Source organism: Odontesthes bonariensis, chromosome 12, assembly GCF_027942865.1.
Source record: "Odontesthes bonariensis isolate fOdoBon6 chromosome 12, fOdoBon6.hap1, whole genome shotgun sequence".
Taxonomy (NCBI): Eukaryota; Metazoa; Chordata; class Actinopteri; order Atheriniformes; family Atherinopsidae; genus Odontesthes; species Odontesthes bonariensis.
This window is the reverse complement of record NC_134517.1, coordinates 22,231,187-22,256,605: the sequence shown is the minus strand read 5'-3', so window position 1 is coordinate 22,256,605 and position 25,419 is coordinate 22,231,187. Positions and strand designations below refer to the sequence as shown.

Below are 25,419 nucleotides of genomic sequence, written 5' to 3'. Positions count from 1 at the left end.
TCAGTTTTGTAGTTGTAGAGAGTCATGAGTGTGTTGAGGTATTGGGACATATATTTTTAGACAAGTTTTTTTTTTTTTTTTTTTTAAACGTGTTTAAGATCATGTAGACATTTAATAAAAACATCTGTGGCTGTAGTTGAATGCTCCTCTTACCACTGGTTCTACTGTCTGATACGTGTCCAGTCAGCTGAGCTGACACATGCTCCTAGACCTGTTGTTCTCAACTATTTATGTCAACTATAACTATAAAATGTTTTGAAGTGCAGATTGTGGTGTCAGATTCTGAAGCTTTAGTAAGGTGTCTTATAGAAGCTAAATCATCTTAGTTTTCTGCTGAGAAGTTATAAATGTGGATTTTTCATGATTTTCCCAAAGATGAATATTTACCCAAAAGATGAGTAATGTCTGATGTTTGGAGAGAACATCTTGCATCTAAATCTAATACAAGTTGGAGCATTTTTCAGTTTATTTATTTAGCATTATGCATATTGCTTGCTATATTTAGACAGGATCAGCACAGATTAGTACTGATGGTTTGGTAGGTTGTTTTAAATTCAACCTGCAGGGTTGCCATCACCAGTGTTGCCTCATTTTACACTGAGATGTTTTTTTTTAGGGCTGGGCAACGGTTAAAATCTAATTAATCACATGATTTCCCTGATTAATCACGATTAATCGCATTTGTACGCAAAATTAAAAAAATAATTCAAAAGTAGTGTATAGCTTTTTGCATTTAGTTTTATTTTAAATGTGCTGCCATATGAATGAAAGTGCCATAACATTTGTTGTGCAAACACACTTTTAACATCAGCATCTTTCTGTAGTTTTTATGTAGAAGCCTCGCTCCACTGTCTGTTTCCTTGAATGACTTGCTGCTATCAATTGTGTGTTTTGCCTTTAAGTGATATTTTAGACTGGAACTACTACGGTGAGAAGACAATTCAACTTGGCAGTGTTTACAGATGACTTTGGTTCTGTCGACTCCGCCATCTGGAAGAACTTTAAAATGAAAATGGCCGAGTAAAAGTTCCGTACCCTTCTCCATGTTTGGTGGATCCGCCAATTACTTTCTTTTCCGGTTCCGCAGCAGACAGCAACAGACTTTTACAAAATAAAAGCCTGTGAGCAACAGACTTTTCCAATAATAAAATAAATAATAAAACAGAGGTGGTCCGTGGCGTCGTGGGTTGAGCAGGCGCCCCATGTATAAGAGGCTATAGTCCTCGCTACAGCTGGCCCCGGTTCGAGTCTCGCATCGGACGGCCCTGTGCTGTGTGTCGTTCCCCCTCTCTCTGCCCCCTGCTTCCTGTCTCTCTGAACTTTCCTATCCATTAAAGGCATAAAAGCCCCAAAAAATTATACATATAAAAAATAAAATAAAAAACTGCGTTAATGCGCGATAAAATATTTATCGGCGTTAAATAGCTAATGAGTTAACGCGATAATAACGAGTTAACTCGCCCAGCCCTATTTTTTTTTAATGAATAGCTCTTCAAAAAGTTAAGAGCTAAGAGAATCAGAATGGTGCCACAGCAATGTACAGGATCAAATATATAGCAGCATGTAAATACAAATACATAAAGCATGTAAAATTAGCAGATTCTTAAAGAACCCAAAATAGTTTCTGGTATTCATGACCATAAAAATATGTATAACATGGACTCTTTAAAGTTCTTGCCAAATGCTGCCAAAAAGTTTCACTGTGAATTAGCAACAATAATTCGGTAAATCGTCAAAATATTCTGGTAAAATCTTTCTCACAGCCCTAAAAAAAAGAAATGTGTGGGTTTAAATCTGGGTATAGAGGGAGTTCATTTTGATCAAAAATACAGATATAATCAAGTATACTCAGTAGATATAAAACACTCCACAGAAATTTTAAATAATTGCTTTATTTGTTGCTCTTCATCAGAAATTTGAGATTAGCTGATTACAGAGAGGGAATGGGGTAATATGCTGAAATGGTACACATACTGTACAAAGAAAACACAATAAATTACTTCATAAAATAACGATTTTAGAGAAGTTAATATTTACCACCTCGATACCTAAAAATAATTTAGAGCTAACAGGCTTGTTTGGACAAACAGATGGCTCATCACACTTTCAGTAGTTGCTGTTTGGTTCCATCTTCAGATGTGTTGTCATACAGTACAGTTCAGTAGCTACTACACTTTGAGGAACAAAAATTCAACTATTGTGGTTTTTGTGGATTAGCTCGTCTTCCGAATGTACATCAACCAGAATAGATTACATGACTTCAGGTTCTGTTTTACCAAATGCTCAAGCATAAGCTTGGCCCAAGAAAGTGCATTTTAGCTTGCCTCATTAAGTTAAGATAGTTCATGTGAATTGTGTCGTTGGAGTAAAACATTGGTGATCAGCAGGTTCTGCTCTCTGTGTGGTCTCACTCTTTGACAACTTTCTTAGGCACAGATAAATGAACAAGGCACCTCTAGCAATTTTGAAGCGTTAACACTGTTGAGAGCAGCAAATTAAACACAGTAGCTTCCAGGTCTCGTTTATTCCTGCACACTCGAGCAAATGATTCCATTGTTGTTAAAGTGAAACAGGTCTTGACACATAAAACAGCTCATTCTCTTTTTAGACATTCATTAAGTTATGAAAATGTGCTTCTCCCCATAAACTAACTGAGTCTTTACATTCTGACACAGACCTCTGAGAAAGTTCACAAATGAGTGTGTTTGTGAGATGTGAGTCGAAGCAAATTTGTTTTCACAGTGGCAGGAAAACAGTGTGAGAGAAAAAAAAATCTTTTTAAATATCTTCTCATTTCAATAAATAATGAGAGTTTTGCTGAACACAGCAATAATGTGATGAAAAACAAAAAAGAGTAAAATAAATAAATAAACAAGAACATTGAAAGCTACATCTTAATCCCCCTCTTTCACCACCTGAGTACATCTTTTGGTTCCTGCGCTGTGCTGATCCTGGTCTGTGCGCTGGGCGGTGGAATGTTAAGGTTAAAGGTCAGGGGACAGTGAGCAGGGAAGTCGACGCTAAGGAGGTGTAGGTGGGGCGGTGGCAGAGCTTGGTCTCAGGGAAGGTAAAAAAAGGAGTGTGGGAGTGAGGAGGAGGAGGAGGAGTGAGTTTTCAGGGAGGGTGTTGGGAAAAATATTGCAGGGAGTGATGGTGGTGTGTTCCTCAGTCTGTCTGCCCTGAACTGTCTCCCCCGTCTCACCTGCTTCAGGCATGAAGAGAGCATCAGCTAACGCTTAGCTGTGCAAAGCCGATCAACTTAACCTCATCCGGGATCTCAGTGTCATCACAGCTGGAAGCCTGCATGAGGAGGAAAATGGCGAGAAGATTACGCATAGCCTCATTTGCAGGTGAAATATCTAAGAGTTCTAGCCTAACATATCACATGATTATCTATCTCATTTTCAAAAAGAGAAGGGACATTTTTAACCAGAACCTCAATTTATCTAAATGATGAAATATCGTCAGTGTTTTTACTTCTAGTGTGAGTTTGTGGCCCCTGGGGCACTGCAACAAGCTGACATACAGTGGATGACCTCAAGAAATGTCAAACTTACAACCCAAGCACACACAAACCAATTTTAGTTTTCATCAGGTGCTTTGTGTATGGGCCTAATGGCAGGTTTCAGCTCGTCACTAACCCCTTTCTCATAGCTCGCTCAAGGACTATTGTGGCTTGATTGTGTATCGCAACTCTGTCTGTAGGATACTGAGACAGAATGGCGAGAGACAAAGATTTTATGCCTCTGAGTCAGCAGCTGATGAGTTTGAGGGGAGCCAGTGCAGAGAAACATGCTGTACTATACAAAGGCAAGCAACTGTAGAATGACAAGGGGGTCTTCTTTACAGCGTTAAAACACAATCTCTGGGTGAAAAGGGTCAATATATGTCTGTTTTTTAACATTGAAAATGCTTGTAATTCTGTTTCAGTAAAACTTATATGGTTTATATTCATATGGAAAATGTGCATACCGACTGCCTCATCAACTAACAGCTTGTTAATTCCTATTTTGATGCCTGAAGTTCAGTATTTGACTGTCACCACCTTTGCCTTTTAGAAGCAAGGAGTGATCATATTTCAAAAACAAATTACAAAGATTTTTTTTTCAAAATGACTACCAGCAACACTTTGCTAATCCACCTACTGACACCATAATAAGTTGGGAGAAAAGTTTATTAAGTTAGTTTTCTATTTTTTTAAATGGAGTCCTCTGGAGTCAGGCTTGTTTTGGAACAGTATTATTTCACTTTAAGGCACTTCCAAATTGGCTTCATTTGTGAGACTGAGTGATTAAGCCTACTACAAGCCTCACTGTAGTGACAACTCACAGCTTTACCGTCATGTGACCAACTAATCTTATGAAAACACTCATTATAGCTTTGAGGCTTGTGCAAATATCGAAATCAGTTATATAATGAGAGTGAAATAATGTAGGTTAATCACATCTGGCCAATCTCTGAAGTGTTTTCAATAAGCTCAGAGCTGTTGCAACATCAAACTAGAAGAATATTAGTATGCAATTAAATGAAGTGACAAAAACAACTGTTTAAACTTCAGGTGTGTTATTTTCTTTACAGTTTGCATAGATGGAATTACTAGAGTGTAAATATAAACTGTCTGGCCAAGAAAATAAGCCACACCACACCTTTAGCTTCGGTTACCTCACACACTTGCCATGACATAATTCTATTAGCTGATTTAATGTCAAAATATTCATTTTCATCCAGGGTTGCATAGGATTTTTTTTACTAAGATATCATATCAATGATGGGAGAGTTGGACTTCTCCAGAGCTACCCAAAAAATCTCAGTGAGTCTAAAGACTGGTCTCTGTGGTGGCATCGTCATCTTGGAATAAGCCTGTATCATCAAGGATGATTTTTTTTTTTTTTTTTTTTGTATTTTATTTGATTTACATATTACTCAGAATGTTCAAACAACCAGCTTCTCAGTTAAGAAGAGGTACATTAATGAGAACACAAGTGCTCAGTTTAGGGAGGCCATAGCTATGTTACCAACAATGAGCGCAGAGTCGGTTGAAGGAATGCTGGATCATTTTAACTTGCAAATTTTTAATGTAATGGAAGCTGTTGCACCGATAAGAATCAAGAGCACCTTGATCAAACAGAAAATCCCATGGAGAAACACCACTACGGTCAAAAACCTGAAAAGAGAATGCAGGAAAGCTGAACGTAAATGGAGGAAAACAAAGCTTCAGATTCACTATGAGCTGTGCAAAGCCAGACAGCTGCATTTATCTGAAATGATTAATAAGAATGTCAACAATTCTCGAACTCTGTTTGCTATGGTTGAAAAACTCACAAATCCTCCTAAACAGTCAAACCCAGACCTCCTCTCCACTGAGAAATGCAACGAATTTGCCAACTTTTTTAGCCAAAAAATCAAAACAATTAGACAAAACATTTACGCAACACAGACAAACAAGAAAACTAATCTGTGTCTAAAACCTAGAAATAACTCTGACGTTATGTCACAATTTAATATTGTTAATTTAAGAATCCTAGAGGAAACAGTTCGGCAGCTGAAATCAACAACTTGCACTCTGGACATAATACCATCCGACTTTTTAAAAACTGTTTTTACCTCAGTAGAAAGTGATCTCCTACGAATAGTTAACAGCTCACTGGCATCAGGCATTTTTCCCAAGTCACTAAAGACAGCTGCCATTAAGCCACTCCTAAAGAAGAGAACTCTAGACGCCTCTATGATGAACAACTACAGACCTGTCTCTAATCTCTCTTTTATATCTAAGATTATTGAGAAAGTTGTATTTAACCAGCTCAACGACTTTCTGAATGAAAGTGGAAGTCTTGATAACTTTCAATCAGGCTTCAGACGTCATCACAGCACTGAAACAGCTCTGGTCCAAGTGTTAAAAGACATTAGGTTGAATACTGATTCTGGTAATGTTTCAGTCCTGGTTCTGTTGGACCTCAGCGCTGCGTTTGATACTGTAGATCACAGAATCCTGTTGCACAGGCTGGAAAACTGGGTTGGACTTTCTGGAGCGGTCCTTAACTGGTTCAGGTCCTACTTAGAAGGCCGGAGTTATTTTGTTACTATTGGCAGCTATGAATCTGAGCGAGTGGCCATGACTTGTGGAGTCCCCCAGGGGTCAATTGTTGGACCTCTTCTGTTTAACTTGTATATGCTCCCTTTGGGTCAGATATTGCATAATTTTAACATCAATTATCACAGTTATGCAGACGATACACAACTTTATGTGTCTCTGTCACCGGACGACTGCAGCCCAGCACTGTGTCAGTGTCTGGAGGAAGTAAACACCTGGATGAGAGAGAATTTTCTACAATTAAATGAAGACAAAACTGAGATCATTCTGTTTGGTAGCAAAGAGAAGAGGGTCAGCGTTGGTAAATATCTTGAGACTTTACGGGACCTTACAATCACTGACCAAGTTCGTAACCTCAGAGTGTTGATAGACTCAGATCTGACTTTCAGCAGCCACATCAAAGCTGTCACCAAGGCAGCTTTTTACCATCTCAGAAACATCAACAGAATTAAAGGTTTCCTCTCCCAAAAAGACCAGGAGAAACTCATCCATGCATTCATCTCCAGTAGACTCGATTACTGTAATGCTCTTTTAACTGGACTTCCCAAAAAGAGCATTAAACGTCTGCAGCTCATCCAGAACGCTGCTGCTAGAGTTTTAACCCGGACTAAGAGATCTGAACACATCACACCAGTTTTAAAATCTTTACACTGGCTTCCAGTCAGTCACAGAATAGATTTTAAAAGCCTGCTGATGGTTTACAAATCCCAGAACGGTTTAGGCCCAAAATACATCTGTGATATGTTCAGAGAATATAAACCCAGCAGAGCTCTTAGATCCAAGGACTCAGGTCAGCTGGTCCAGTCCAGAGTCCAGACTAAACATGGAGAAGCAGCATTTAGCTGTTATGCTGCAAACAAGTGGAACAAACTGCCAGCGGAGATTAAAATTTCACCAAATGTAGACATTTTTAAATCCAGGTTAAAGACATTTCTGTTCTCATGTGTCTATGCATGAAATATCTTTTAACTTATCAAGACTGTTGCCTGTTTTTAAATTCATTTAAATGATTTTATTTGTTTCTCTTTATATTCTTTTATGTATTTTTAATGCTTCTTGCACTCCCTGCTGCAATGCTTTTATTTTATGTAAAGCACTTTGAATTGTTTGTACATGAAATGTGCTATATATATAAATTTGATTTGATTTGATTTGAAGGAAGAAAAGTCGAAAATCTGGTCTTTCAGCTAACTTTTATGGGAACATAACATTATTATACCTAAACCAGCCCAACTGAAGCAACCTCCTGTCTAGGCATTAGGTGTGATGGATGCAGGACTTCATCTGCCGATAATCTTACCCTGATGTGCCTATTACTCTGGAAAAGGATGAATCTAATCTTTTTTGATTGTGATCTTTATGCTCTCTAACAAATTTAAGTCTTTTTCCCCCCATTTTTTTCTTTTTTAAGTAGCCTCTGATAAGCGAGGCTATAAATGTTGTCAAATGTTCTCATTTTTACTATTAAACACTGATGTGGGTGTGATTGTTTTTCTTTAATCCCGAAAAAAAAATCCCGAAATCTGTAGCTCCCTCTAAAGCCTGTAATCGTGCTTGCAAAAATCGAGCGCTCCCGGCTGTTTTTAACCAATCACGTTAGGGTGGAGGAATCCTACCTGTCAATCACAGCTTGTGCACACGCTGCTGAGCGTGAGTCTGCCCCAGCTTGTGTGTGCGCACACTGGTGTGAACTCACGTGCACAACCTTGTCCACAGAGGGGGAGGGGTTTGGGGGGCGATTTGGAGCTTGGTAGAGGTTGGGGGAGGGACTTGAAAGTTGTATCAGTTCAAATTTTCCGACTTTAGACTCGCAATTTTGAAAACCTGCCGACGGCAGCTTTAAGATTCTATTCCAACAACATTACTTCCTTGAAGAGGATGGTTCACCACTATCATTTTGGGTTTTGATAAAGTGCTGAACTGTTTCTAACCCAGTTTTAGTAGTTTCACCTTTGTTTCACAGTGCAAACCAAAAACCCATTTGAAACAGACTATCATTTCCACAGCGTGTATCTTCCATCCCGGTTGATAAAAAAATGTAAAGCTACTCACTGCATCAGTTAGGGTTAGGCCTGTTGCCAGCTGAAACATATTAATGACTGCAGTACTTTTCATATGGGAAGCTCCAGTTTGCTTAGTTAGGCAAATACTAGGTGTTTAGTATTTCTTTAGTTAAGTCATTCAAACTTTAGGCATGGGTGGTGTGGGGGTTAGCACTGTTAGCTCCCAGTTAGAATCTCAGCAGAGGCTTCTCTGTATGGAGTTTGCATTTTCTACCCATGCATGTGAGTGTTCTCTTTGAGTATTCTGACTTACTCCCACAGTCCAAAAATGTGTATGTCAGGTGAATTTATGACTCGGTGTTATGTGTGAAATAACCTGGCTGAGCTGCACAGTGCCTTGAGATTAACTGTAATACAGTACAAGCTTCAGGCTTGTTTACCATCTGAGGCTGACCTAAATGACGCCACTCTGTGGCTGAATGAGATCAAATTCTTGCAGGTCCAAAAAAAAATTGAAATAAGAATTAAGACACAAACTAAACAACTCAATCTGTAAAGGCACTCTATTTACAGCCCTCCCTCTTATCTGCATTTAGATTTGTCTTGGTGTTACTGAAAATAAGTTTTTCATTCACCTGTCCTCAAGAAAAGTAAGATCATGAGTGGATCACTCTGCACATGCTGGCCTCCATCAATTCGCACCTTATCTGGGAGAGTCACACTGCAATTATCTAATAAACACAAAGGCTGTGTTATCAAAAGAGGTCAGTTTTTGTAAGCTCAGAGTCTATGGCGATCTCTTGTTCACTTCAATCATAAAGCTGCCAAAGTGCCACCAAATCCATAAATTGTCTACATAAAGTATTATGAACTGTACCCCACATGAGGGTAATTATTCTCACTCCCTGGGTTTTATGACACTGCCCTCGTAATTCTTCAAAAGGCATGGTTGAAAAGCAAGAAGATTTTATACTGTTTGCAGTGATGTAGACTCAGCAAATCGAAGCATGCCCATATACATATATGGCATTGCCAAGTGAGCCCTAAATCTGTCTCTCCAGGGAATTGAAAAAGAAAAGTCACACTGTGAAATGTTGTGACCTACAGCACAGATGCTGTTTAACTATATTTATGCAAAGCTCAATAAAATATCATTTGCATGCTACGTTTTCGTCAGATCCAGGGGGACAGACATTATTTATTTCCTTATTATCTTATAGGTCAAATAGCACAAAAAGGACTTTTTAAAACACTCGTGCAGCATCCAGTTTGTCTTCGTCTGTAAGTTTTCTTCTCCTTTATTATAAATGATATATGGTAACAAAGTATATCTGGTTCAAATAACGACTCATAATAACGACTACACTCAAAATGAGGAATCAACATCTGAGCTGTGTAGAGCACAAATACGTAAACAGCAGCAGTGCACTGTCCATCAAGATTTAACAAGGTGCATCACAGAGAGCAGCCAGAAGAAATAAAACATTTCAGGTGCTGGATGAAAATTATGTTTGACCTAGAGTGTTTGGTATATGCTGGAGATTCTGTTGCCTCTCTCCAAGGACAATACACAAAAATTCACTGAATAACAAGCCAACTTTAATGGAAACCAACGAAGGGAACAGCCGTGTAGGTCATGCGTTGCTGTGTAGATTTATTACTCAAACGCAACGATATGCCACGAAAAAATCAATATCGGATCGGATTAAATTACTTGACCTGGTTCAACAATGTGATTGTTGACATGACACAATGCAGTAATTCATGTTAAAAGCTCTTTCCACCATTCAGGGGTTTATGACAATAAACATTAACTATAGATCCTTGAGAAAAAAACAGCAAGAACATTACATATTTCAGTTTAAAAGTAAAACGGAATAAATCCTTCAAACCAACTTTCAAACCAAATTTGTGTCCATCCCTCCGACAACGCAGCATAATTTCTGAATGTCTGTGGATTCTGCTCACTTCAGGTTCTCACACAACATTTCTACTGGATTAAAACCACCGCTTTGACATGGCTCCTCCAAAGAATTTGCTTTATTCTTCTTTAACAGTTCCTTACTGAAAACAACTTGAAAGCTGAGGTTTGTTGTCTTGTTGCACGACCCACCCTCTCTTAAGATTGAGATCACAGAGAGATGTCCTGACATTTGGCTTAAGATAGGGAATTTCTAAATTACCCCAGATGCAGCAAAACAGCTCAAAACCTTGACACTACAACCACCACGTTTCACAGATTGGACAACTTCTACAGTATGGCTGGAATGCAACGCTTCCTTTTCTCCAAATCCTTCTTGTTCAGCAAAATATCTCCCAACAGTTTCTGTTTTGTCTACATGATCTTTAACAAACTCCAGACAAGCAATTATGTTCTGATAACAAGACCAGTTGCTCTCTCCTTGCAGCCCTGCTATGCAAACTATTGTTGTTCAGTGTTTTGTTGGACCTATTAAAACTGACATCAGCTAATATAAAAAATATGTTTTGTTATTAAGCTGTGATCCTATAGACAATTAGACACTTTGCTTTGATCTTTATTAAGATAACCACGAATGGCAAGGGTAGAAATGGTCGTTGAATGAAAAACCACTTTGAACGTGGATTGATGGGAGTCCAAGTTCTTAAAACACAAGATTATTCTTTAACCTTTTCCAAGCCAGAGGAGCGTTAACACTTCTTTTGAGGTTCTCAAAGATTGTCTTTCTCGGCAAAATTATCCTTTCACAAACATTTTCTGTGAAAAGTAGCATTGATTGATCCCTGTTCATTAAAGAAAGAGCGTCAATGATCGAAAGTACCTGACTTCAATTCAATCTTTGAATCGACTGCTAATTTAAGATGTCCATTTTTTGTTAATTTGTTTTAGATTGTTGTGTTGTCATGGCTTTTAGGTTTTGTGTGACTTTTTGATGATGTTTTAGGTTCAAGCTTGTACAAAAACTGATTTTTTTTTTTTTTTTTTAAAGCAGCCAAAGGGTTCAAAAACTTTCAGGCACCACTGAATAGATTTTTACTAGTGTCAGCTTCAGCTAGAATATTTTCTTTGTGGCACTGACTGAAAAACCAGCAACGGATGCTGGTTCATGCTGAAGCTATTTGTGTTGTCTGAGGCCTTTCTAGTAACTCCAGATTTTACATTCTTCACCAAACCATACATCAAGAAGCTGTTTATGTCGGGACATTGACAGGCATGACAAAACCCATCTGTAAACTCACCAGCTTAAAGGTCAATACTTTGTAGGTAGTTGGGTCATCTACAATCTTTTGAAGGTTAGCAGCAACTGTAACAAAGAGGGTGAGAGAGAATAAAGCTTTTAGTTTATAGTGTTCACAGAAAACAGTCTTGTATTAGTATAATCAACAGAGGATCATCTGTAGTCATTTCAGGTTCTGTGGACTTCCCAGGTGAAATGAATTTACCTTGATAATAACTATTCTTTTAATACTGTATTACCCACTAAGTGATATTTTATGGTAAATTGGATTATTTATTCAAACAACGCAATTTACGACAATAAAAAGGTGAACATTACCAATTACAACATCGTGCCCATTGACCAGACCAGCCGAGAAAAGTTCCTGGGAGACGCCATCAGCAGTGTCTTGTGAGGGAATAATATGACAAATATTGGCCCTGCAAGATTCCACTTAGCAGGTAATTGTGTTACGCACTGAATTAGATGCTGCCCAGAACACACTGCCATTACCCATTCAACACACATCTACTGATACAGTCAGAAGATGTCATCATCCTGAGCTGAGCTCTTACCTCGCCCAGGGGTGAACTCAAACCGGATGTCATTCAGCTCCTTTTTGGAGTTCCTGAAGGAGGAGACAGGTGGCTGTGAGTGTGTAAGTGGCATCTGAAATGAAACACTGACAGAAGCTCCATTTTAAATGAAACAGAAACATGGCTGGGCAGCAGAACGTTAGGGAACAAGCAGGAGATCATATCTGGGTGAACAGATGAAAATGACATCTTTGAACTAAAGAGAAGATATGGTACAGGAGAAATGTGCTTAGAAACACCAGGCTACAGTCTAGAGGATAAGGCAGACCACCCTTTCTCCTCGAGTGTTATAGACACAACCCCAGTGCCATATAAACACATCGGGACTCTTTCTTGTTTATCTTTCCAAGAAAAAGACCACCCAAGATCACAAATAATCTTTCATGCTGTCAGTCTAATTCTCAGGTAACTGTCATTTGATCTGCCTATCTGGTTTCTCATGCCATCTCCAAAATAGATCAGAAACTCTGCAATCCATACAATTAATAGCAATACAGCTTTGCATTCCAGCTTCTCTTTCCTCCTTCCACAGCAGTGCTTAAAGGGAGGTGATGTTTACTTGCATTTCAGTCACTCTGCCATGTCAGACCTACCCTTTCAATTAAATTTTCTATAAATATGACATGCAAGCTGATAATCCTGTTTTACTTAGAACAAAACTAAATAATTAATTTCTGATTTACTTCCCTTGTTTGGCCAGCCAGAAGTGTGATTCCCTCTTCTCATACATACTGTCTGAATAATTTTGCTGGGTAATTCCCATTATCAACCATAATTATCCATAATTTCTCTTTTAATTGTGAGATTATAAAGAGGACAACAATATACACAACTGAGGTTGTGTTTGTTTATCACCTGATAAATGCAAAAAGATATTCACTCTCCTCTCTGTTCCATTTCAGTCTCACACAATTCCTGAGGGGAACATACGTTTCCTTTTGCCTCTAAATGTAGGAACATGTTCATAAGTTAGCTCCTAATCTTGTCTGTCTGCTCCTTGCTGCATAGCAAACAAAAAGCCATTTTTTCTTTGTAGTGAAGATGAGGGTTGCAGAAAAAACAATGAGCAGATGTAAAACCCTCCAGTAGTGAGGACAATATACCCTCAGAATGTATCAAACACAATCGGCAACGAAAATGTTCTAGAAATTTGATCTATCTGTGCCATATGTAAGAAAACGTATCACAGTAACTCTCACACTTTAAGGGATAATTACTGATATTAATCACTTTAGGAAACCTACTGGTGATGGCAAACAAGATTAAATAGAAAAAGTAATGACATCTACCATAAAAGCACAGCAGCAGTGGGGAAAATGTGTTGTATCCGTCAATGAGCAAACTATGCAAAGGACATGTCTCATTAGTTTTCCACATACTGAGCAACACGAAGGTAACAGCTGTCTAACTGCCTCATGCCTCCATCATCCCTGATGCCTTCAAGGAAAAACTATACTGTAAAGCTAGAAAAAGGAAATAAAAACACTTGGCAAAAGCATCCCGTGGAGAATTACAGAATGCGAACGTGAACAATCAAGCATGATTACATTCAGCTGGAAGCCTCTCTTCAGCGTCAACTTGCATTATTTTGTGTCGGATGCAATGCAAATCTGTTTATACAATGTGTGTGTACTGTGGGAGAATCTGTTTTCTGGTAAAGGCGGAGCCTGACAGTTGTTAAAGTCTAAAACAACTGTTGGGAGAAGATTGATTTGTGATGAAGTCCAGTTAAATAAATCACCCGATTAGCCCACGGCCCTCATTTTCAAAGAGATTAGAGTCATGAGTAAACTACTACAACTACAGACATATCTGGAATGACTTTGTTAGCAGCAAGACAGTATAAAATGTCATATATCATCCATCCATTATCTATACCGCTGAATCCGTCGGTCGGGTTGCTGGTCATATATCATATATAACATAAAATTCACCATCACTTTACGGTGAGTCAAGATGACTACTTTAAATGTTAGACATTTTTCAATTGAAAAAACAAAACTTCTGGTGGAGCAGATGGATGTGAATCTATTTCCCACACTGCCAAAGCTGATGATGCAACACTTATATCAGCTTATCATCACACTGATAAAACAAAATGTGCCTCAAATCTGCCTCCTTCAAGAAAATCCACAAACACCAGGACCATTTGGGACAAGCCTGTACAAGAGACTAAAGGCCAAGTTATCTGCATACTTTTGAGGAAGGCACCGAAGCCTGACAGACTGACTGATTCCACAGTTCAACAATAGAAAATGGAACATTTCATCCACCAACACGTTTTCTATATTTGAACACTGCCAGCAAGTTGCATCTGCGTTACCCAACTGAGGAAAGAATACGATTAACATGGCCAGAATGCTCTTCCACTAATAAATAAGGGTATGTGATTTTAGCCATTGCCTTATAAACACTGAAATGTAATGGATACATACATTGAAATCTCAGCACAATTCAGTAAAGATGACTTTGGTGATTGCCAATGCTGCACAACGCTGTTGGTTGTCATGGAGATAAGTAATGGTGGACCTGATTGGAAGTTTTCAAGTAAAAAAAATAATAATCAAAATGAGAAGCCCACTACAGGGCTGAGGCCAACAAACAGAGGTTCTGTGGTGTTGAGGCCTCATCTCTTTCTGTGGTTTCTGTTTGTCTCTTTAAAACACACTCAAGCAAGCTCTAGGCTGAAACAGAAAATAGTTCAGGGAATCACCTTGATATAATTCATGGATAAGGTCTAGACTTCACACAGAACACAAACAAGTAAAACACATTCAAAAACTGTACGGCACTTCACAATCATCAGTGTGATGATTGTTTTACTTTAAGTAAAGCTGACTACTCAGTTATCATAATCTTCTTAGATAAAGAAAATTGTCTTTTACACTTAATCGATAAATTACTTTTATTACTTTCATTTAAAGCCCTAGGACAGTCTTGTAGAACCTGACATCTCTTTTTCTGTCTTAAATTAAAAAATATATAATATTTTTTAGTGTTTGTGCAGCTTGAGATATCTGTGCAGGCGGTGAGGTGGATGAGTTTTTTAAAGAACAACTGACAAGAAGTTCAGAAGGAATAAACGCATCTTCAAGCACACACGATATTCTCTCTTTGTTTCTCTCAAATTCCATTATCAAGATGATATTTCAGAAGCTAAGCTGACATGTGTGAACTTCTGGTTATATTTTAGAAAGAAGAGGCTTTAAAAAAACACAAGGGCAGAGCACCTCATAGCTAAGTTGCCCCTGTTCTGTTTAGGCTTTTTAAGCTTCATTGACATTGCACCAACAGCCAGTCACTATATGCATCTCTCCTTCAAACCGCTGATGCTGCTGTTCTCAGGAGTCCTCAATGCCTTTGTTTAAAAAAAGGAAAAAAAGGCAACATGTATTGGCTCTTAGCCAAATGCTGAAGATATTCCAGTCATGCTGCCACTGTTCCCCAATTGCTGTGTCTGAGGGGATCATATTACCATAAATGCTCATGCTAATCAGCTGTAACTCCCCGCTCAGCTGAGAAAGGAGTCCAATTAGTTGTTTATTTTGGTCTCGATAATGCAATTATTTTTGTGTTTTCAGTTCTCTGAAGTCATTCAAACTGTCAAGGATTGCCACATTAAAGCCTGATTATTATCACTGCATTGTGTGCTGTTAATCAGTTTATTCATGCGTTAGGGCAAAAGCATAATCTAAAAAGTTTGGATACAGAGTAGAATCAACGTGAATAAAATTGAATGCAGTGATTTGCAAATCACCTTAATCCTATATTTAATTGAAAATGGTACAAATACAACATACCAAATGAATAACATGAAAAATGTGCTTGTTTTTTAAGCACATATGTTTACTCTTTTTATACGATGTTAGCAACACATTTATAAGAAGTCAAACTAAGCTAAGGTGTACTATTATGTTCATGCACCACCTTGTTTCATTCTGTAAGAATTTGGGAATAGAGGAGAAAAGCCACCGTACATTTGATAGTGTTTTCGTGGCTAAAAAGCTCAAGGTCTCCTTTGTTTGGATTTTTTTTGTTTCTTAAACTGCAGCCAGGTCGGTTTAACACCTGAACCATTGACGAATCAGGTCACTGGTCATGCTGTAATACAAGCAGAATGTATTTTGACATCATATAGCTTGAAAATAGCAAGACCTTCACTAAAAAAGAAGAAGTCATCTGTATTGTAGCATATGTTGATTAAAAAAAAAAAACTTAGCATTCATTGTGCACTCATAGATATGCAAGTTACACATTCCATGTGCACTGATGCACTGTACCTTCACACCGTCACAGAGGCTGGCTTTTAAATTTTATGCTGATTTTAGTCCATAAAGAAGCAGCATCCATGACTTCAAGAATTCCAAATTCTGAACCATCAGGCCATTTTTTTGCCTTTTAGTTAAGGCCCAAGGAACACTGCAGCGTTTTGTTATAGACATAAATGCATATAGTCCTTTGGTCTTCTTGTCTGCTACTGTTTCGAGCCAATTTGTCTGATCCTCATTCTTTAAAACTCTCCTCTTTTCTGTTCTTCTCAAACTAGACTGACTTCTACATAACCTGCCTCTTTCCCATCTCTACATTTCCCTGATGCCTGTGAAAGCTCTGCCCATCCACCATCAGCATCTATCCTCCGTGGGGGTCGTATCTTATCCCTTTCCTTTGCTCATGTCACATCCCACCTAGAGATGATTCATCAAAATCATATCATACAATAAAGATCTCTTAAATTAATCGACTGCACAACAATCAATTTTGTGCCATCTTTTTGTCTAATTGAAATGTCAATAAAATCTTTCTGACAATGAGGACTATCAACAAACTGGCAAACTTTAGCTGTAGTCAACCGCCTTCAACGCTTTTGTTTATTGCCCAGCGCTGCTCACTGATCAGTATGATGTTACATTAACAGACTGGACACACATCATTGCTTTGAGTGTTTTCAAAGTTGCCAAAAATCACACGTTATTAGTGACTTTGAGTTGTTTTTGACATTACAAACAAAATGTCATTTACAGACACATATTAAAACAAAAAGAACACTTCACAAGTCTCTGAATAAACGAATTACAACAAATGTCAGCTTTATTTGAGAAATTCAGACAAAGCTTTTCCATAATCCTCCTACTGATATACTGCCCTATGCAGCCTCATATTATTTGTGAAAGCTATGAATATCTCTGATTCTGCCCCCACAACAGAGGAGCACAGCCAAAGAACTATAAATACAGCCTTTCCTCTTTTCAAACCTTTCGTGCTAACTCACTTTAAAATATAGCATGCAAAATCCTCAACAATGAAAAAGTCAAAGAGCTCTTAAAGACACATTTCCTCAGTAATAACCACATTGCTCTGAATCATTTCCTAACCCAAAACTAACACACTTAAAACACTGTAAGTCAGACTGGCAATTATAAATTTGCTGATGGCACCAGACACAGCATTTGAAATGTCAACCATGCACATGTTTTAATCAAGTGCATCTTTTTCTAGTTGGAGCATACCAAAGAGGGGGGTGCACTGAAAGCTCAACAAACACATAAAAAAGCTTTTCTTTCAAGCCAAACATACATCTCAGAGGGCTTCCATCACACATCTGTGTGTCTCATAAATCATTTCTTTCCGATAAACCATAAAAACAATTTGACAGCCTAATGTCTTGTTAAATTGCACTTCTCTGTGGAAATGAATTCAGCGTTTTTACATCTAATGACAGCAACAATCAAAGCTTATGCTGTAGTTATACTACTGTAAATCATGTCCATTCTGTTTGCTGTTTTTGAACAAAAAAAATCTCCAAATCAAACAAATCTTCAGTAAATTATAAATGACAAAGAGAGCTGAAACAATCAAGGCACAACACATTTGTTTTCATTACCAGATTGGAATAATGACTCTTCCTCACTAAAGAGTTAGTTGCCACTTGTTGTCTTCTGACAAGTGTTTTGTTACAGAACAAAATGGTTTTCTACAATGTGCTCGCTGCCTGAAGGGGTAGACCTTCAGATGTCTGCTCAAGCACGAATGTGCTCAGCAACAGGCTCAGAGAGCCATAAACAGACTCTCAACTGTCCGAAGATGCACAAGTGTCTGTCTGCTCTACTCCATTTCTATTTGCATTTTGAGATTGAACAAAGAAAGATATGGACGTCATCATTTTCTAATTAACCACAAACCAAGTTGTATTCCTGTATTTCCCATGGACTCTCATTACAGTTTGTTATTTCGTAACAGGAGATATCTCCACTGACCATGCTGCAAGTCTGTAAAGTATTTTCATAAACATTTTGTCCTGAATCATGCAGAATTATGTAAGAAGAATGTGGTGCGGTATGCGAAGACAGTCTAAGAAAAGAAGGCAGACTACGGATGGCTGCCAGTGAACCAATAACATGTGACACCCTTACCTGCAACTCAACCAGTAAGACAAAAAAAAGGCAATAATAGTGGATCCATCCTGTCGCAGGCAAAGCTCATTCTTGCTATTATTAGCCTGCATGTTCTGGTCTTGGCAATGTTATTGCAAAGCCACAAAAATAGCTGTACTTCATAAAAATACACATTTTTGCATGTAAATAAAATAATGTCAGCGTGTTGTTGAGCTGCGTGCGATGACGGAAACTTTCTTCACTCTCACCTTAGCCGTAGTACCATGTTCACTGCACCTTGAATGAAGGGTGTATTCTCAAACGGTTCAACCTGTATCGGAGAATATTGGGTAATGAAACAGTTTACACAGAATGTGCGTGGCAGAGAAAAATTAACATATTGTCTGAATAAACCAGAATTGTGTGCAGCAGTGAATCTGCTTTCTGTGTTATAGGTTTTTCCAGAAAAAAATGGGGAAGTTGTACGAGGAAAGAAAGGGAACAGTACATAAAGGTGGAATGGATAAGGGTATAACACATATCAACACTACATTACAAATGGGCTCCTAATGTGGCAAAGAATGGATAGTATGGATAAGAAATCATTGCTGCCAGAGTTACAGCCTGACTGGAACACAAGACTACACCTCCAAACTATTCCGGCTCACTTTTAAATTGACAATAGGCTTAGAAAATGGGTTACAATGGCATGGACTCTTCAGATGAGATACACCCAGCCACTGAGCTGGCACTGTCAGGCAGAGAGCCATTCACTGTGACTTATTACTGCTGAAAGCATCCCTCCTGGAGACTCACACTATTACCTGTATACACATGCCCATGGACACGCGTGCACGGAAAGACACACGCGTGTAGAGTATGCATACACAAACAATCGCTGTTGCATCAAAGGCACGGAATCGTGACAAATTTGTGCTGTTTCTGCTGAATCCCTCACCTGGGGATGTTTAATAGACAAGCCTTCTATAGGGACATTGTTGGCATCCTCCTCATTCTAGGAGGAACAAAATGAGAGGCATAATTGTACAGATGTTATTACACCCCTAGCAAATATCAAATAAAAGCTCATCTTATAAAGACAATGGAAGAATCTGATTCAAATCAATAAAGAGGAGCAATTAGCTGGCTTTGTTAGACTCTGTAAGGCAGTTTCTTGGTAGTTTTCATAAAGAATGAAAAAATGACGTGTTCAAACATAACTGAGTTTACGATTCTAACACAAGTATCTGCGTAAACGGGCCAGTTAAATGCATCTTCTAAAAAACATCCCTTTGGAAAGTTATCAGACAAAGTAGCAGAGAAGATATGGTCTGTTGGTCAATTTGCCTCTAAACCAAAATGACAAAAAAAAAAACATCGATCATTTTGCATGTAAAGATTGATGTATGAGCTGAGAAGCTAACTTACATCTTCGGCCTCATCTTTGACCCTTCGTGACTGGAGGGAAAAAAATCAAACACATTCACACGTTCATATTCAGGCATATGGCAGTTACAACGCTATATTGTCATAATTTCATAGCCAAAAACATATAAGTTATGCACTTTGTGTATTTTTCATTTTTTACACACTGTATGTACATATTTCTCTATCAGTCTGCATCCGTCCAAACCTAATGTTTAATATTTAGGAAAAAATACAGAACATCTCAGGGAAAGCAACTAGTTTGCGATCAGAAAAAAGGAAACTAAAATAACATTCCATCAGCGGCAACTTATTTCTTGAATCATTACTGTTGGTAAACTATTATCTATTGCATTAAACATTAAAGCTGAGCATCTTTATCAAAGAGCTCTTTGATCACTGTAGCCTACTTTCTCCTGCCTCAAATCCTGATGGCAAGCTCATTACAGTGACCTCATGACAGACTCTCAGCCATCTGCTATCCAAAAAACTAACCCATCAAGTGGGGGCAGGAATGTACAGTGTCTAAGACAGAGGGGTAAGTTTCACATGGGTTTGTTCTATAGGGTGAGGCATGACAAGCAACACCGTAATAAATCAAATTCTGAATTTTCATGCAGAAACGTTTGGTTTTGATACACACAGTTTAAGACTTTATTTTTAAGATGCATTTTAGAATACATCATATCTGTGTTTTAGCATTTCGGCAGTGAAAGGGTACTCTGTGCAGATGCTTGTCTTTGCGGAGTCTCACTCACCCTGCCGCGATTCACCGCCGCCTTGCCCTCCTCGCTGCCCTCGTCCAGTTCATCATCGCTCCACTCCCAGTCTCCATCCTCCGTCTTGTGCAAATGACCACTGGAGCCTGGGACTCTCCTCACCTGAAACAATAAATTAAATTGAATGAAAAAAAAAATCCATATTCATCTCAAAGGGAAATTCTAATACTGCAGTATTTATCCGTTTATTTATTTTTCATCAATCACACCAAGCTGCCATTGTGTGTGGTTATTGCCGGTGGCAGCGATAACCATATACAATGACATCACAAATCCAGCACACTTAATGATACGGTTGTACTGCGCATGTATGTACATTGTGCATAGCTTTATCCATGACTGCATCAGGTTTTATAGGCCTTTTAACTGCAGCACGACCTAGAGTATAGGGCCTTTATACGGCGATGGTTCAAGTTACAACTACAGGACATAAGATGCTCCATTGTACACATGTGCACTTACATTTCAATACTTAGCCAAGACCAGGAGTATGAGACTTATCAGGTAATTATGTTTTTTCATCATATGTAACATTCATATTCAATTATTCTGTTATTTAATTTATTGATTGATTACACGTGTATTTGTTACAGACAGGCCTACTCACTATTTTGATTCCATAAAATATGTTGTCTTTTAATTCACATCATATATTGTATGGATGGCCAATCTGAATTGCTGGACCTGTTCATGACACAGAGTTATACAAAATCCTGAACTTATTTTAAAACGGTCTTCTTAAGCATGTATTCGTAGTGCTCTTGGGCCATTTAAAGAAACAGGTTGTAGCTAAAATGTTACACAGCCAAAGAAACAGTTGTAACTCTCGCTAAAATGGATTTCTGGATAAAATGTGGATATGCAAAGTCAGGTGGAACAGTGTGCTAATCATCTATAAAGACAGAATGCACCCTCAACCGAGACACCCTCAGATGTTCTTTGTCCAGGCCCTGACTGGTCAAAGCTCTTTTGGCAGCATGTGGAGGAGCTAATCAATATCAGTCGGGTGATCGTTATGTTATGGCCGATCGGTGCTTATGCCATTTAAATTACATTTATTTCAGGCCTCGCTTACATCAACAAGACCATTTCAAACCACATACTGCACAAATTACACCAGTACAACAAAGCTGTAAACATGCCCCCCATCTCGACTTTTCTGAAATCAGTTGCTATAAAAACCTCTTTTTCATAACAACATTCAACAATACATAATAAACTTCTGATAAGTTATTTAAAGCATTTAAAGCAAAACTTGATCCAGTGGGACCTAAATATGACTTAAACAGCAATTGTAAGTATAATAGCTGTAAATGTAACCAGCAGAACAGAGCAGATATAGGAAGTGTTGCAAAGTCACAGGTAAAGCCTGCAATTTGTTGCAGTTCTACATGCTGGAAAAGCATGTGAGACATGTAACACCGAACTAGTCTCGCAGTGTGGGATAAGATGAGCTCCACAGTGTTACTGAGGAGACAGCAAACAAAACTATAAGCCTCTAGCACCATAAATTCCCCAGCTCCAGACAAGGTCAGAGTTAAAGGAGCACTACCCTTCTGGTGGTGTCAGGTTTACTTTCCAAACCTGACAGAGAACAAAGGCTCCCCCAGTTCTGCTCAGGGTATTTTAGCAGATCAGAGACAGAGCACTGCACTCAGCCACTATATATGATCACCTAACAGACCAAAAAGACAAAGCTAATGAATTTGCTTTGCTATAAATGTACAATAATATGTATTTGAGTGATAACACAAACATAGGAAGATCTAAATGTGTAAGAATCAATTCAAGGTTTGTTATGTTTGTTTTAATTTATTTGTGGGTTTTTTTACTACCACTGCAGCACAGTCTTGTACATGATCTGTTTTTGGAAATCAGGCTTAAAAAAAGTGTCCATACAGAGCTCAAGAAGCATTCCATTATCATTTGTCTGCCAGGCCATACATTAAAACTCAATTCATTATGTAATAAATCAATAATTCAAGACCACATTGGCTGTATTGTTTAACAATAATGAATAATAAATCCTGCCTTTTGCTTATTTGAAGGCTTTATTGGGTGTGTCATAGTGCCCTCTGCTGGTTATTTAACTCACATGCACCTGTGTGACTGAGCGTAACCTTGTTCTTGCTTTCTGCTTTAAAACATGAAAAACCCTTGTATCACGAGTATTTAAGAGGCAATTTCCTCCCTTTCCATTCTTTTTTTTTTTAAGAGCAGCATTCCTGAGCCTTCCTTAAGTCTCCATTTATTAGATAACATCTATAATTACTTTATTGCCGACAGAATCTGCCATCTCCTTTTCATTCACTGGGGTATGTAAAAGGAGAAGCGAGCTGTAGAGCTTCAGTTCTTGTCTCTTCAATACTTATTTCCTTGGGGTCGAATTGCATCTGTTCACCGTGACTACAGAATACCACCGAGGACAAAAACAGACGAAAAAGAACACCACGGAACGGAGGAGCAACAGGGCAGTGGGAAAATATTGCAGATCAAAAAGGTTGAAAGATTTAAGGTGGCTGCGTACAGATAGGAGCCGAACAGGGAGGTTTGGGAGCAACTGAGGTCTAAACGTCCAGGGATGACGGTGTTTTTACAGTATTGCTGGTCTCTGCAAGCGCTGAGTAATGTTCCTGAGTTTATAATGGAGACGACGCTAAAGGTCAAATCAGCACAAAATAGCAAGGACACTGGCTCTGCTGTTCACAAATCTCCACAACCAGAGCTATCAAGTGACTCAGATATTACTTGCAGGTTGTTTTCTGTTTTACATTTTTAACATGACTCTACATATTAAAAATGAGTGAATTCATCACAGTAAGTAATTACACTTTCCTAATTTGAGACAGTGCATAGATTCCACTACCTACAAGTACATTGATAAAGCATTTCTATTTGAATTAATGTGCCATTCATCCAAAACACTGAGACTCATTTCATGTCTAACCCTGCATAGTGTAATTCTAAATGCAGTCAAAACTGGATGGAGGTGACTTCTGAATACCTATTTAGCAGTTTGCACTTTTCTCTCATTGTTGCTGCAAGCCTGCAGTTTCCATATAAACCCTCAACAACATCATGCCCCCCCCCCCTCTGTGTGTGCGTAATTATAACGTCATGCACTGTAATACCGGTGCTGTCTACTATGCCCTCCATTTACTTCCAACCATGCCAGTGAATTTCCACCTCTGCCTTCTGGCGATGGCCCCCTGATCCTGAGTCTGCTCTGCCCATCCAGGCGCATTTATCATGTGAAGCCAATATCAGCTGGGCCTGAAAACTGCACTTCCTCTCAGCACCGTGACCAGTGAGCAAGAAAAAACTAACAATAACTCCTTTCTGTTACCTAATGTTAAGAATCCATTTATACCTGTTTGCATTAACGCGCAAAGAGAGCTGCTCTTGGAGACACTGAAAAAAGCCTCAGTGCATCTGCGCAGAGGAACTCTTACATGACATTGGCCCGTATTTTTACATAACCTACACGACAGGGCATAAAGCGTTTGAGGTCCTGAAGAAAGTCATAGTGCATAGCTTGTGTTGACTGTAAATGCTACACTGATGCAGAGACACTTCACTGAAAGCCCGACACAATTTATTCATGTTTAGCCAATAACTGAGTAATTGTAAAGGGAATGTTTATGTAAACATACCTTCTTTGCTCGCTGAGAAATCTTTGGTGCACGACTCAAAAGCTTTTCTACCAGATGTTCTTTGGTCTGCAAGACAAAAAGAGTTGATAAAAAAAAAAATTAACTTTAAACAAATTCAATGAATACATATCTGGCAGAGAAGGGTATCGGGATCATTGTAAAAAGGTTTTTGAATTAGATGATTAACCTGTTTAAGTTGAAACCACAAGGTAAGTCTTACATCTTCGTCCTACTAATTTACATGAACAAAATTGTATCTAATAGGCTATTGGTAGTTTTTGTTGTTATTTGGTAAGGCTGTTACAAATGATGATTATGTAATGCAGATATATAACTGGATTGATTTTTAACTGATTTTCCTTGCTCTGAGTTAGAAGACTCTGGAGAACCCGACAAGTAAGAAAGAGAAACGTTCCAGCTGAGATTTCAACCATTTTCTGAGAGGCAACACTGCTAACCAGTGCTAACCCGACAGTGCACCATTGTGCTGCTTATAACCCATAAATCATCTTTATGAGATATATCAGTTTCCGTGGTTCGAATGCATGAGGTCACCCTCACGACTCCTCTGGCACGGTATGCAGCTCACAGCTCAGTGAAAGAAAGAACATAATGTGACTGACCCTTAATATCTTATGGGTTTTGGGACTGAGATCAGGAGTGAGTGAGGTGGGGGGGGGGGTCTACGGGGTTTTTATTTCTCCACATTGCACATGCTTGCTTTGAAATCTGTTTTATATGTGCATTACCAGGTGGGAGGGTAGATGAAGAAAGGATAAAATAAAGAATTAAAACAACACCGACTTACTAGTTTTTCTTGTTTCTAATGAAAAAGGATATATGAACAAAAAGGAAGATGAAAGTGAGAAAAATGTCCCATTACCCAAACTCATAAGAAGTAAAAATGATCATTTACCGGCTTTCACTTTCTAAACTCCCATTCCCTAAAATTTGTATTATTTCTGATAAAGATGGGTGCTTGTGGAGTTTTTCAAAACTGGTTTGTTTAATGCTTCATAGAGCCTCCATAACAGAGAGCTGAGTCACTGTTGGAGTTGGCATGAAGCCATAAGCATAACATTATTAACAAATCCAAACGAAGGCAGGGAAACGAGTGACAAAAAATTGGAGATGAAACAAATACCTTGGCCTTTTGGAAGAATTTACACTTCAAAAGCTCTGCTGCTGTCGGCCTGGAGATAAAATAAACACAAAAAAAATGTTTACATTGTTGAAAATACATCGGAGCAAACTGCATCAGTTCTCGCAACTGAAACAAGGAGGCTGCATTATTTAAAGTGGTG

At 38.5% G+C, this 25,419-nt stretch overlaps 1 protein-coding gene across 2 annotated transcripts in view; it reads right to left on the bottom strand.

Moving 5' to 3' along the window:
* Positions 1–1,857: 1,857 nt before the first annotated feature.
* stk39 (serine threonine kinase 39) overlaps positions 1,858–25,419 on the bottom strand; it is a 28,920-nt gene continuing 5,358 nt past the window's right edge. Inside the window, exons 9-18 of one of the 2 annotated variants that reach the window (XM_075479712.1) lie at positions 25,260–25,308; positions 24,116–24,181; positions 20,442–20,564; positions 19,687–19,716; positions 19,217–19,273; positions 18,528–18,589; positions 11,867–11,919; positions 11,631–11,699; positions 11,314–11,378; positions 1,858–3,300 (exon numbers count right to left, since the gene is read on the bottom strand). In XM_075479712.1, coding sequence (XP_075335827.1) covers positions 3,226–3,300; positions 11,314–11,378; positions 11,631–11,699; positions 11,867–11,919; positions 18,528–18,589; positions 19,217–19,273; positions 19,687–19,716; positions 20,442–20,564; positions 24,116–24,181; positions 25,260–25,308 — 649 coding nt within the window. In that variant the 3' untranslated portion in view covers positions 1,858–3,225. The remainder of the gene's footprint in view (positions 3,301–11,313; positions 11,379–11,630; positions 11,700–11,866; positions 11,920–18,527; positions 18,590–19,216; positions 19,274–19,686; positions 19,717–20,441; positions 20,565–24,115; positions 24,182–25,259; positions 25,309–25,419) is intronic. The other variant, XM_075479713.1, reaches the window with a different exon arrangement.